Source organism: Oncorhynchus mykiss, chromosome 12, assembly GCF_013265735.2.
Source record: "Oncorhynchus mykiss isolate Arlee chromosome 12, USDA_OmykA_1.1, whole genome shotgun sequence".
In the NCBI taxonomy this organism is placed as follows: domain Eukaryota; kingdom Metazoa; phylum Chordata; class Actinopteri; order Salmoniformes; family Salmonidae; genus Oncorhynchus; species Oncorhynchus mykiss.
The window spans coordinates 61,368,451-61,383,286 of NC_048576.1; the positions used below are offsets into that span (position 1 = coordinate 61,368,451).

The 14,836-nt window shown below is 39.0% G+C and overlaps 1 protein-coding gene across 4 annotated transcripts; it reads right to left on the minus strand.

Annotated features, from left to right (window-relative positions):
* Positions 1 to 809: 809 nt before the first annotated feature.
* Positions 810 to 8,579, minus strand: si:ch211-198p11.6 (keratin-associated protein 5-4). 4 transcript variants are annotated; one of them, XM_036937975.1, is made up of 5 exons: positions 8,517 to 8,579; positions 7,972 to 8,031; positions 1,880 to 1,990; positions 1,409 to 1,555; positions 810 to 1,331 (listed from the first exon to the last, which is right to left on the minus strand). In XM_036937975.1, the coding sequence occupies exons 2-5, from the start codon at positions 7,978 to 7,980 to the stop codon at positions 1,245 to 1,247; spliced, it is 354 nt and encodes a 117-aa protein (XP_036793870.1). In that variant the 5' UTR covers positions 7,981 to 8,031; positions 8,517 to 8,579; the 3' UTR covers positions 810 to 1,244. The 4 variants fall into 4 exon arrangements, with proteins under 4 accessions (XP_036793870.1, XP_036793869.1, XP_036793868.1 ...); XM_036937973.1 differs by having other exon boundaries at positions 812 to 1,331; positions 1,409 to 1,561; XM_036937974.1 differs by having other exon boundaries at positions 7,972 to 8,557.
* Between the last annotated feature and the right edge of the window lie 6,257 nt (positions 8,580 to 14,836).

Below are 14,836 nucleotides of genomic sequence, written 5' to 3' on the forward strand. Positions count from 1 at the left end.
GTACTGAGGAAATGTCACAATATTGCGCATATTTTGAGAACCGCACAATATATTTCATCAGGAAAAAAAGGTTTATTCCTTTCCGTGGATTTACTTTTCTAAAGCACACATTTGTCAAATCCCCAAACATGAGATATACAGGCCATTGACACGTTTAAAAATAGTAATCTTTAATTGACATTGGTCAATAACTTAAAAAGTACAAGTCCACAGCGTCAAAGCTACAGTATATATATATGTAATGTGTAACAACTTGAGTGTAAATGTGATAAAAATAACTGATTTATGAACTAAGGAACAGTTAAAACCATCATGGAAGTATTACATCAGCTACAAGTGTACAAAACATTAAGGACACCTGCTCTTTCCATGACATACACTGACCAGGTGAAGCCAGGTGAAAGCTATGATCACTTATTGATGTCACTTGTTAAATCCACTTCAAATCAGTGTAGATCAAGGGGAGGAGGAAGGTTGAAGAAGGATGTTTAAGCTTCGAGACAATTGAGACGTTAATTGTGTGTGCCATTCAGAGGGTAAATGGGCAAGACAAAAGATTGAACTACCTTTGAACGGGGTATGGTAGTAGATGCCAGGCGCACCAGTTTGTGTCAAGAACTCTAACAATGCTGGGTTTTTCACGCTCAACAGTTTCCAGTGTGCATCAAGAATGGTCCACCACCCAAAGGACATCCAGCCAACTTGACACAATCTGTGGGAAGCATTGGAGTCAACATGGGCCAGCATCCCTGTGGAACGATTTTGACACCATATAGAGACCATGCCCTGACGAATTTAGGGTTTTCTCTGAGGGCAAAAGGGGAGAGGATGGGGGGGGGGGGGGGGGGGGGGTGCAACTCGATATTAGGCAGGTGAGCTTAATGTTTTGTACAATGAGTGTATTGGATTGCTGCAGAGGCACAGAATTGTACTTGTGCTGTAATGAAAGTAGATGCCCTATATTGTAATAGCACTCTGATAACGTTGGTCTCCCTTGGACACATATGGCACAACTATCCATAAACTGGTTGTTGACTTTCACTTTAAGGCTGTGTGTTAGAAGGATTCAGATTGTATTTTCATATTGATACATAAACACTCCCTTTCCATTTCTCTAGGGATGAATGGATAACTCCTTCCTCTTGCACAAATTGTCCATTAACATCAATGTGTGAATATGCAAACATGCTGTGCGTCTTGAGTTAGGATTCATCATTCATCCTACCACTCCTCCGTTTCTCCCTCTATCTGAACTTGATCTCGAAGCAGAGGCAGTTGAAGGACTCACATGCTGGGGGTTGGCAGGTGCAAGCACAGTCCCACATGTTACACTGTGGGGAAACAAAGCATGGGGTAAGAACAAGTGGTTCAAACCCTGATCGGTCGCACACTCAGGGGTTTTACTCACATTAGGAAGAGAGGGGCAGGTAGAGGGGCAGGTCTGGTCAAGGCACGAGCGCAGTGATGGCATGCGACAGTTGCACGACTCTGCACATGCTAAACAGTAATCGAATGGGGCGATATTTGGACAGCAGTCACCACACTCAGGAGAACACTGTTCCTGTAGGGCAAGAGGCCATGAATGAATTTACATCCCTCTCACCAGTCAAACCATATCTCTATTTGCTGCTGGAGCTTATGGTGAAGACAGTTTGCTATGGTCAAGTAGGGTTTGAGGCCCACGTTAAAAAAAGGCAACGTCAGCCGACCCTATCTGCAGCATCGGTGCCTCTCACTTGAAGTATTAAAAAAAATATATTTGATTCAAGGTTCATCTTCCTGGCTTTGTTGAACTGCACTCTTTTTAAGCTACATTTGCAAGGTATCTGTGCACAACAGCATATAGGGAAGGGATAGGATAGGGAAGTAAATGCTGTACCTTGAGGCATTGGCGGAACCATAATGCCATTGCAAGGAAAATCATGTAAAGACCAACAACAATCATCAGTACAGCGGGAAGAGGGAGTGTGAGGCCCCACACAGGCAACACCTGAAGAAGAATAGAAACAAGTTTACTGTGTGCAGGAGATGGCATGTTCAAGATTATACTAATATAAATACAATGCACACTTTAATTTGTTATAACGTTAGCTAGATAGCTATGCCTAGCAAATAATGTAAAAATATATATTTTACATCTGCAAACAAGCACACACACCGGACACGATGCGTTTACAATGCTGCGTTAGTAAAAGATGGGTTGGCTGACAACATCACAAAAATTATGTGCGCACATCCATAGGGCAGAAGAATGACAAGAAACTGCCATGTTGGGAATCGTGTGGCTCCTTTCAGCTTGTTATTGATACCATAGCTGTGTTAGAATACTCATATTAATTGCACTAACCATACTATTTGTGACGTAAATTGATTATGTAGTATGCTTATTGGTCATAGTATGGATATAGTTAGTATGCCAAAAGTTCCTGGATGTCGTACTAAATTCACCAAAATACGAAAATACAAGCAGTGGACACTATTTACAAGCTTTTAGAGTCCATAATGCAATTCTTCAAAAATGGGCGTGGCTTCACTACTTTTCCAGATTTGAAGTAAATGGTGGAAAATATGCAGCCAAAGTCCCGACGAGAGTGGATACAAATTCATTGCTTTAATTAATTATGACAAATGTTGAGAAAATGTTGAGCAATGTAATAAAGTAATGACTTTTCAAATAAGTTACGTTATGTTGGCTGACAATTTGTTAGCTACGTTATCCTTACGAACCCCATAGCATATCATTACAGCAGTATGTTAGCTAGTTACTTAACGTAATGTTAGTTGGCTACTAATACATCGGACTTTCCAGTAATGTTATATTAACTAATGCTATCTAACTACCCAATGTTTATTGCATTGATTATTCACTTCATTCTTAGCTTAGCTGAGGTATAGTCGTTGTGCGTTCTCAATGGCCATTGTTAATTCGCTCTGGCTATCTACTCCGATTTCAGAGCACTCTCCTCTGAGTGTTCCAGAGCACAGAATAACTGATTACTTACGAACGCCCAACACCTGCTGAAAATAACCGTTGTCAGTAAACGGTGGCACACAAAAAAATAGATTAAATTGTTGCCAGCAGCACAGTTACAGTCAACAATGCTCTGGATAACATAAATACAGCCTAACCAGCTGTCTAGGGCGAGTAAAATGGTCAGAGTGTTCTTATGTGTCTGGAAGTAGCTAGCAAGCTTGCCAATGTTAGCCAGTTAGGTTGGGTGCTTGACTGCTGTTAGGTCAGAACGCAACGCTCGGATCAAGCCTACTCCTGAACGCTCCGAGAGCGAAACGCTATTAATTTACAAATGGACAATCTGGCATACGAACGCCCAGAACGCACTCTAGCACTCCAGATTGAATTCACGAACACACCTGAAATCATATGATGTCTAGCTAGTAATTTGTTATACTAGCAAGGGGTTCCATAGCAACAAATTCAACTTCCAGTAGGAAGCACTAGTACGCTTAACTGGAAGGATACCGTTCGTTTAAAGTATACTAAAATGAACTAATAGTATATAGTACATACTCATTAAGCATGTAATATACCGTATGTTAGTATGGGTATTCGAACACAGCTCGTGTCTTGTTTTGAGGTGTTTTGACTGATTTACTGTCAATGCTAATATGGCAAAAAATTCACTACCCAGCTAACCACTTTAACAATGTATTTAAGAGACAACAAATGGTCATTGTGCACATTTATGTTTTCAATAAACATTGATGACGAAATATAGCTTACATGTTGTCCACAATCTAAGCCAACCTCATCTGTTTTGCCCCATGGTTGCACCCACTTCATTTTTGTTGTTGAACAACCAACACATCTTGTTCAACCAAATGGAAAAACGTCTGTGTGAGCATTTGAAATAAGATCAGGATAAAAAAAAAATGATAGCTCGGTAGTCCAACATTCTCCCCTACATGCAACCATCACAGAGGCAGGGGAGAAAGTATGGTGATCCTGATCCTGCGGCTGCTGCATGCCAGCCTGCCATAACCCAAGCAGTTGCACCTGATTCATCCTAGCCAGATATTTGTATTGTTCTATCTGTGTCCTAGTCAAAATAAAGAAAAATAATCAAGCATTTTGTCAACATTGATGACAGTTTGTAAACTGGAGGTAGGCTGTCTCCCCAATAGGTTGACTTCGGTTTGCAATATGACAGCTACTCACAAATACCTCTGACATACAGTACCAGTCAAAAGTTTGGACACACCTACTCATTCAATTTTCTTCATCGTAGAATAACAGTGAAGACATCAAAACTATGATATAAAACATATGGAATCATGTAGTAACTAAAAAAAGTGTTAATAAAATGTTAGATTCTTCAAAGTAGCCACCCTTTGCCTTGATGACAGCTCTGCACACTCTTGGCATTTTCTTAATAAGGCTAGGGTAAGTATTCGGAAGTTCGGATGACTGACGTGCCCAAAGTAAACTGGCTGTTACTCAGGCCCAGAAGCTAAGATATGCATATGGATAGAAAACAATCTGAGGTTTCCAAAACGGTTAAAATAATGTCTGTGAGTATAACAGAACTGATATGGCAGGCAAAAACACGAGGAGAATCCATCCGGAATTATTATTTTTTTGGTCACAGGCCATTCAAATGCTTGTCTATGGAATATTCAAAGGAATTCCTCCCATATTGCAGTTCCTATTGCTCCCACTAGATGTCAACAGTCTTTAGAAAGGGTTTCAGGCTTGTTTTTTGAAAAATGAATTAGTAGTTGTAGTTTTTCAAGGTAGCTCTCATTTTGACTGTAGTCTTCGGGCACGCACTTCGTTATTTATCTCTGGTATTGAACATACTACATTCCGTCTTAAATTGTATTGTTTATTTACATAGTAGGGTACCTGAGGATTGATTAGAAACATTTGTAATGGTTTCGACTTGAGGTTATTGTTTATAGGGGTGCCAGGTAGGTTGTGCCTACCTGAGAAAATATTGGTATCTTTTTTTGGTTTGGGAGGGAATGAGTCCCATCTGGTCCGTCAAATCTACACCAATACAAAGGACTCATGTAAAAGTCAGGATGGACATACACTTTTCATAAACCCTTAAAACTTAAAACTGTATTATTTTGCGTGGGTTGTATTACCAACATATATGATCAAACACACATAATAATAAAACAAATAATGAGCTCTGGTTCCTCCAGAAAAGTTCTGTATCTCGGGCCTAAAAGAGTCCAGCCCGGTAAAGGAGTTCAGGGAACTCAAGTGACCTTAGTCACGCAATATTTGTCCGTTCATACAAGTGTAGCGTAAACCCAGTCTCAATCATACAATCAAAATATCAACTATTTTAACACACAACCATAAAGCATATCAAATCTCAATAAGTCTTCAACTACAACTAACCACATAAATCATCACGGTATACATCACACCAAAACAAATGAAATAACGTATACAAAAAGGTTGTAGTCAGACAATTCAATCCGCCAGCAGATCTCCAGCAGAGAAAGGCCACGAAGAACATTGGAGATGTGTAATCCAACGGCAGCAATGAGTGGATCCTATTCTGGGTAAACTTCCGATTAGGCTACAAAGCACACTTTTAAATACAACAAAACAAACGGAATAGAGAAGCTTCGGAACTGAGGGTTGAACACATCCTCATTCGCGTCTCCATCACAGCCCCACTTTTGCGCAGCTGATGCTGGCAATTTAATTAGGGAATTAAAGGGGAAGCGCCCTATTGGATGGAGAAGCACTGAGACGGTTCAGACAAATCCAGGGCCGTCACAAATTGTTTGACTTGTTTGGACGAAGTTTAGCGGTTACTTTTGGGATTGCTTTGTCTGCATGTTGAACGACTGGAACGGGTGGATTACTGAATCAAACGCGCCAACTAAACTGACTTTTTTGGGATATAAAGAAGAACTTTATTGAGCAAAACAACCATTTGTTGTGTAGCTGGGACCTTTGGGATTGCAAACAGAGGAAGATCTTCAAAGGTAAGTGATTTATTTTATTGCTATTTCTGATTTTTGTGACACCTCTGCTGGTTTGGACAATGTTTTTAATGCTGGTGTATGCGGGGCGCTATCCTCAGATAATCACATGGTATGCTTTCACCGTAAAGCCTTTTTGAAATCTGACAAAGCGGCTGGATTAACAATAAGTTTTTAAACGATGTAAGACACTTGTATTTTCATGAATGTTTAATATTATGATTTTGGTATTTTGAATTTCTCGCTCTGCAATTTCACCAGGTGTTGTCACGGTGGGGCGCTAGCGTCCCAAAAGGACACCAATAGTAAGAAGAGACTTGCTTGGGCCAAGAAACATGAGCAATGGACATTAGACCGGTGGAAATCTGTCCTATGGTCTGATGAGTCCAAATTTGAGATTTTTGGTTCCAACTGCTGTGTCTTTGTGAGACGCAGAGTAGGTGAACAGATGATCTCCACATGTGTGGTTCTCACCGTGAAGCATGGAGGAGGAGGTGTGATGGTGCTTTGCTGGTGACACTGTCTGTGATTTATTTAGAATTCAAGGCACACTTAACCAGCATGGCTACCACAGCATTCTGCAGCAACACACCATCCCATCTGGTTTGTGCTTAGTGGAACTATCATTTGTTTTTCAACAGGACATTGACCCAAAACACAAAATACATTTTATTGGTCACATACACGTGTTTAGCAGATGTTACTGCGGGTGTAGCGAAATGCTTGTGAAGGACCGCAGAGTGAAGGAAAAGCAGCCAACAAGTGCTCAGCATATGTGGGAACTCCTTCCAAGACTGTTGGAAATGTGTTCCAAGTGAAGCTGGTTGAGGAAATGCCAAGCATGTGCAAAGCTGTCATCAAGGCAAAGGGTGGCTACTTTGATGAATCTAAAATATATTTGGATTTGCTTAACACTTTTTTGGCCACTACATGATTCCATATGTGCTATTTCATAGTTTGAGTCTTCACTATTATTCTACAATGTAGAAAATAGTACAAATAAAGCAAAACAATAGGTGTGTCCAAACTTTTGACTGGTACTTCTGGGTTAACTAGCTTTAGCTTCGTACTTAGCTAGCACCAATGCAACCAGCCTGAAAACAATGACCAGTATCTGCAATCATTTACAATATTCTTAGCAATGATTTGGGAATCCATCTGACTAAGTATTAGCTAGGCAGACACTTGTTGTTCTCCTATTGAAATCGACCTTCAGTTCATGAAAATAACTAGATAACGTTAGCTAGATAACGAACTAAACAAGCAAGCCTGCTACTGTTACCCAGCCCTGTTGCCCCAAGCTAACGCTATAAGCACTATAAGCGTGGCTCGTAAGGCCAAACCAAACCAAATATAGATGATGAGTATTTTAGATGATAAAACCTATCTAACTATAGCTACTGAAACTGTGTCGTTTTTGAGGGATACAACATGTTTGCATGCAACAGTTAACTTAGATAGCTTTTTTTCTGACCAACACTGTCTCAGAGCTTGGGGAAGTATGTCTGCTTCATGCCGCATTTTATTTTAACTAGGCAAATCAGTTAACACATTCTTATTTACAATGACGGCCTACCCTGGCCAAACCCGGACAACGCTGGGCCGATTGTATGCCGCCCTATGGGACTCCCAATCACGGCCAGGTGTGATTCAGCCTGGATTCGAACCAGGGACTGTACGCCTCCTGCACTGAGATGCAGTGCCTTAGACCACTGCGCCACATGGGAGTCCAACATAGGAAATACTAGTGAGTGTAATCAATGTGTAATAACTACGTAAACATGTTACGAACGTGTTAAATGATTATTATGTGATGTGCAGGCATATTCAGGTCCTGATTGGTCAACAAGCTTATTTGACGTGTCAAATAGGGTTATTTTATGCGTCAAATAGTGTTATGTGAGATGTGTATTTCAACCACGCAAAGCAAAAACCCAAACGGCGTTCCATAATATGGTGATTAGCTAAAACGAGAGTAGTCTGTAAAACATAGAGTGGGCATACCATCATCATTTCCACTCCTTCTTGCTCCTGGTGCGTTTAAGGTGCTCCCATTTCTGTCGTCTGTTTGGTGGATGAAAACAGCAAAGAAGCAACGTTAACAGTACCAAGCTAACTAGCTAACTTAGTTAGCTAACGCGTTAGTTAAGTCAGGATTGGCCTTGGCTGGGATACAATCTTGTTAACTTTAGCTAGCTAGCTTGCAAAGAAAGGAACCCAAGCTAGTAACGTAACTTAAGCGATTTCACACATCGTATAATTTTAGTAACTAGCTAGCTATCAAAGTCGAACAGCTGGCTATACACGTTTGTAAACGGACGTGCCTAGCTAGCGACGCGTTACTAACGTTCGCGTTAGCTAGACAACTTAGCCTCATCCCACAATATATGAATACATAACTTCTACCGGTATGTTAAATGAAGAATTTCATTTCTTAACATTTAGCCTGTGTGCTTTCTTAAAACACATTCTAAAAACCATTATTCGTTTACTACATTACGTTAGCTTTTCATAGCCAACTATCTAGCTAGCTTCACACGGTTACAAACGTTGCTGTTGAAGTTGCCGTTGAAGTTGCCATAGAAACAGACGGCTACCTGGGAGGGTCATATTATGATTCCAAATCAAAGTATGCGAAACGGAGCACGGAGGGCGCTTCACAAATGCGTACTCCGTTTGCACATAAGTACACAAAGAAATATTATAAAAATGTATTGAAATCAATGGTGGCCATTATTTCTGCTTGAATCGATGGAAAATACTTTCCGATTTCGGAATAAAATGTGGCATGTGTATATCTTGTTTCGTCTCTATTGCAATTGTCCTACCGGGAATATGATTCAGTGAATGGATAAATCCATAGTCAATAGGGCTAGATAGCTAGCCACTAAGACTTAGTAGCTACCCACGAAACACATACATATACCTAGTCATAGTCAAATCCATATTGTATTGGTCACATACACATGGTTAGCAGATGTTATTGCGAGTGTAGCGACATGGTTGCATCTAGTTCTGACAGTGCAGTAATATCTAACAAGTAATCTCACAATTTCACAACTACCTAATACACACAAATGTAAAGGGATGGAATAAGAATATGTACATATAAATAGATGGATGAGCGAAGTTTACATATGTAAACTGAGCGATGGGTAACGATGCTTCGAGGGTGACTGTTGATGTGTGCAGAAGGTCCCTAGTTCGCGCCCGGGTATGGGCGAGGGGACGGTCTAAAAAATGATACTGTTACACATACACTCAATTAGTCTTTAAATTGTTTAACTTGGGTCAAACGTTTCGGGTAGCCTTCCACAAGCTTCCCATAATAAATTGGGTGAATTTTGGCCCATTCCTCCTGACAGATCTGGTGTAACTGAGTCAGGTTTTTTGGCCTCCTTACTCGCATACACTTTTTCAGTTCTGCCCACAAATGTTCTATGGGATTTTGAGGTCAGGGCTTTCTGATGGCCACTCCAATACCTTGACTTTGTTGTCCTTAAGATAGTCAGAAATACTATGAAACATCCCCACTTCTAGCACACATTTGCAAGCAGGCAAATTAACATTCTATGTGTGCTGAGGCATGTGTGATCACTCAACATTGACAGGACCAACAAAGAAGACATGCTCACATCCAAACAAAAGATAACACTGTCTAACTTGCACCGTTATGCAATTATTAGGAGACTAGATACAAATATCTAATCCTGGCTACCAATGTTCTAGCATTAATTTATTGAGGCAAGGAGATGTCAAGGTGGCACCCAAGCATATGCAATGTGTATATGTGACAAACAAATATGTATGGGCATATATTTGATGTTTTTTTTTGTTGTTGTTGTTATTTTACGGAGCCGTCCCTTTATGGAGCCATTTTCTAGGCCTCCCAGGTATTTACATTTAATGTACAGTACCGGTCAAAAGTGTAGAACACCTACTCATTCAAGTTTTTTAAAGTTTTTTTATAACTATTTTCTACATTGTAGAGTAATAGTGAAGACATCAGAACTATGAAATAATACATATGGAATCATGTAGTAACCAAAGAAGTGTTAAACAAATCAAATTATAATTTATATTTGTGATTCTTCAAATAGCCACCCTTTGCCTTGATGACAGCTTTGCACACTCTTGGCTCCATACATTATGTATAATGTGAATGTGTAGATGCATGGTGACTCCAACAGGACTGCCATGGGCGTCCCTTGACGTGTACCAGGAATGGCGGAAGGACAATCTGAAGGTACAGTGGTTGCTCAACTAAAAGTTTTGCGATTATGCTGCGTGATTTAGAGATAATTTGTGGTTTAGTATGGTACCCAGCGTCACTACTTCAATGCTCCAGACCAGCGCAAGGGGGGAGTTTGAGCACTGATTATGCTTTTGGGTCCCAAGGCGCTACTGTGTCTCTAACTGACAATGAATGGGCGACATAAACCAAATAGAAACGGATAATTGTGCACGACTTCAAAATGTAATTTCATTGAACTGAATGATGAGGATGAAGAAGGTGATTGAATTTAGAACAATAGTGTAAGAATTACTATTCCTCTGTCCTGCAGACCCAGAAAAATACACTTATTTTGTTTGTTACTACTCATCAGTATTACTTACTAAAACTGTTATTACACTAAGAAACTTAGACTACAATTAGGGTGTGGAAATGGATTATTCCACTCTTACTGTAGTACTGTAGTCTACTCCCGACCAGCCACGTTGTATACGTGACTGAGTGGCACAGTAGTCTAAGACACTGCATCGCAGTACAAACTGCATTGCTACAGATGCTGGTTCAAAACCCGGGCCGGTTGTGACCAGGAGACCCATGAGGCGACGGCAGGTTTTCGGTTTCTCTCCCTCTAAAAAAAGTGTTAATAACAAACTGACTTTATTTACAAATTAGTAACAATGTCTCACCCCATGTTCAAGAATTGCCTTTTTCTCGCTCAATTTTTTAAACAAGCCATAGAAAGTTGTTTGCAATTTCAGTTTAATCCACCAGAAAAGACAGAACAAATAATACAACAAACATTGTGGTTAAACTCAAATATACTAATTGAAGAAAAAAATCTGTTCCTCCTGAAATCCCTAATCTGCTCACTTAAATGAATAGAGATCCTGGTCATGGTGCTACAGTTAGTTGTTACACCATAATGAAAGTGTGAAAAACCGGCGATCTGCTGTATACTTATGGCCTATTGTCAGGTGAAAGTCACACCTTTCCAGTACTCATCTCCCAGCCCCAAACTCCACCCTTACCACAGTTACCATTCAAAAACGAGCTGTTTATCTAAAAAAAAAAATGGCATTGCGACCAAAGAGAACATCAAGCCAGCTTCTTTCTATGGCGCTACCTGTTCCAGGGTAAGGACCATACCCACCAGAGGACTTCAAAATGAGCCGGAGCTTAGAGGATCACCAAACTAATTGTATTTTGGTTTCAGTGCATTTTCTTTAAAAAAAAATGTATATTGCCTATTAATGTGTAGTCATACTGTGTAATAAAATCTGTGTACTAAAATTTGTGTACTAAAAACGTGAATGTGTTTTTGCAGAGCAGAGCATACAACCAACAGAGCATACAACCAACCATGTTGGCAATGAATGGTTGCCGAGAAAGCGGTTAGTTTTGCTAAATTCTTATAATGTGTACGCAGCATTTATGTTTTGGAGTCACTTTTCATTCTTAATTGATCTTCCGTTTCTATCATAGGCAGTGGAGGTTCTAGCTTGTATGGCTTTCTGGGCGAACCCCCCCTTCAGCCCCACCCCCATCACCTTTCTGCACTAACTGTAATTTTTATTCAGACATTTGGAACAACACAAATAAATGATCATAACATTTAAAACTATATAAATATAAAAATATATATACAAAAAATAAGACCAATAAATATCCAAAAGAAGTAACAAAGACAAATAGAAACAAATTTGTGTTGATTTGGCACTCGAGCATCAATACATTATCCATCCCCCCAACACTGTCAACCAAGAGTCAAGACTACATTATCCATCCGCCCCAACACTGTCAACCAAGAGTCAAGACTAAACCTTGGTGGTGTGCAGACTGGTTTTATATTATTCTTAACGATTTTACATAAATCAGAAAAAATGCAACAATACGTCCGTGGAACTAGATATTCACAGTATTATGAATGAATTGTGGTTATTTAGCATTTCGTAGTGTGACTGATTTTACTAATTACATTATCTGTATATGGGAAGTAGTCTGACTAAGAAAAGTAGCAGATATATTGAAACAGGTGAGGATAAATTAGGCTTGGTGAGAAGGCAGGGCAATTCTAGTCGAACATAATAACTGAATCCATTCAATACTGAAATAGATGAATATCTAAGGGGAGGAGAGGGAAGCCTATTGTAGAGTAGTGAGATATGAGATATTAACGTTGAAAGTCCCAAGGAACAATAGTTTATAATGAGCTTATAATTGTATACGGGTGAAATGTAATGTCCAATCAAAAGTCATCTATAGTTGAGGTTTCCAGAAAGGAGAAATACATACTGATTATCATTAAAGAGACACACACATAGTCAGACAGAAAAGCAACTAAAGTAACTAAGTAACGGTAAATAGCAGATTCATAGAAATACACGCACATAGAAAATTAAATATAGAAAGGCATAGATAAGTGATTAAATACCATAGCTACTAGTAACGGTAAGGATTAAAGATGGGTATAAATTCCTCAAAGGAGGTGCCGGAACTAACGGGAGACGAGAGTTATAAAGTCGAGAAAAGTGGATAAGGTGAGTCAAAAGAAAAATATAAAATGTTTTAATTGCAACGAAATTGGACATTTCGCCCAGGAGTGTAACACTCCCTGCAAACGTCACCATCAATATTGTAATTTAACTGAGGGGAAGGTCAGAGGCGACAATCGGGTAAAAAAAAAGAAGGGTCAGATACAAAGAGAGCGAGATTAATGAGAATCCTAACTGAGGGAAAACTTTGGGTTGTTAAATTAGGGCTATTTTTGTTATCTAGATGCCGGAGCTAGAAATATAGACAACTGTAAAATGGGTCTATTTGCGGAGAATCTCAGTCAGTTCCATAGTGTTGGTGGTATAGTGGTGAGCGTAGCACTTACAAACTGCAGGGTTCGGTTCCCAGCCGAGGCATTAACTAAAAAAAATATATATCTGAGTTTTTGGTTGTAATTAAACTAATTGTTTTGCAGAGAAAGTTATAGCCACTAGTATTGGTATAAGATATAAACTGAACGTTTTAAATAGTTTGTTTGGTTCAAATTGAAAGACTAATTCATTCAACTTAAAATCAGGACGAAGCTAATTTTGATGCAAGACGATGTCCGTTCACTAAATGATCTGTTTGAATAATGTATTGGGAATAGAGTCGTAATTAAAATGCTAAATCAAAGATGAGACAGTAACTTAAATCCAATGAATTCTGAATAATAACAGGGAAACAATTACGATAGATTTGTGCCCATCGAAATGTTCTTAGAAATTTAGCGAATTGGGAGATGAGAGATGTTGATTGATGTTGTAAACTCTAATTCAGGATTCAACAGATGTGATAAATTAGGTTTGGTTTATCGAACCCGAACTACTGTTGCTGCAGACAGCCAACAATTATTTACAATTCATTGAAAGTCGTTGCGGATAGGGTCGAGGTTGAGCGCTTGTTGATGACATCACTCGCAAGGCACTTTTGTCACCACGGAAATTATGTTGTGACTGGGGGTAACGGACAAAATTGTTTGTGTCTTTTAAAAGGAAAATGCGTGCATTATTGTTTTGAGTCACTTTTCAGAAGTTGATAAAAATGTCCAAATACATTTTTAAAAGGAGTATGTAAGTCGTCAGGAAAGATGCTAAAATCTAGCAGCTGATTCGCTAGGTGGGCATCATTGATTTGTGGCGTTTATTTGGACTGTATTAGGCTATGAGAAAGGGAGATTGAATGTCTGAATCGTAAAACATCGTGATAATGGATTCTGATGGTTATTGATTCCTGGTTTGATTGTTTATGTAACACCAGTGAATTTGAGCACTGTTTCCATTATGTGGAACAATGTTAGGGTATTAATGTTGAAAAGCAACCTCTATAGTAAAACATAATTGCATATGTTTCGGGAACCTAGCTAGGTTGAATTTGGTTATTTGAGCTTTTCCCCTGATACGTAGACATCTGTAACAGGGGCAAGTTGTTTTTTCTTGAGAAACATGCAGATGGTGTTTTGTTTTATTGAGATGTAAACGTGAGTCTCTGAGTAATTTTGTCATCTGAAGCATTATAGTAGTGAGTTTTTGTATAGTTTGTTTTTTGCTTATAAAAGTGGTTTGTTTATTTGGTTACTGATGATTGTTTATTCTAGGAGTTGATTTAACTTAATTAAGCATTTGTTCTGGTATGTTTAAGTAGGATTCTTTATACCGGGACGGATGGAAGTTATCTAAAATATGTGAGTTGAAGGAGCCAAGGGAAAATACGTTTACATTTTTATTAAATATCTGGGATTAAATTACGGATTTCTTACACTGAGAAATGTACGACATTTGCGGCAGAGGGAAAAAGTAATACATTGGATAATAATGTTATCAGGTTAATTGTATCTAAGGGTAGCATGTTCATTTAAGTAAACATATACATTGACGTTGTTTAAAACTTATGATTAATGATTTGAGTTAAAGGGGAATTATCATTAGGTTTAGTTTATAGTTCACTTTTGAGTTTCTGAATCGAAGTAGCATAGTGAATGCTAGTTAGGCGTGTTGTGTTCTTCTGGGAAAATTGATGTTTAGGTGTCTCACTTTTAGAGGTTTCCTGGGATTATAATCTTGGGGAGAGTGAGGCCATAAACGACCAAATTGAAAAAGGCCT

What these genes read in the sequence shown, in the direction of transcription:
- si:ch211-198p11.6 (XM_036937973.1), bottom strand. An exon ending in GGTTCCGCCAATGCCTCAAG is followed by an intron (nt 1,562 to 1,879) that starts GTACAGCATTTA and finishes CTTGCCCTACAG; the next exon opens with GAACAGTGTTCTCCTGAGTG. An exon ending in CCTGCCCCTCTCTTCCTAAT is followed by an intron (nt 1,332 to 1,408) that starts GTGAGTAAAACC and finishes GTTTCCCCACAG; the next exon opens with TGTAACATGTGGGACTGTGC.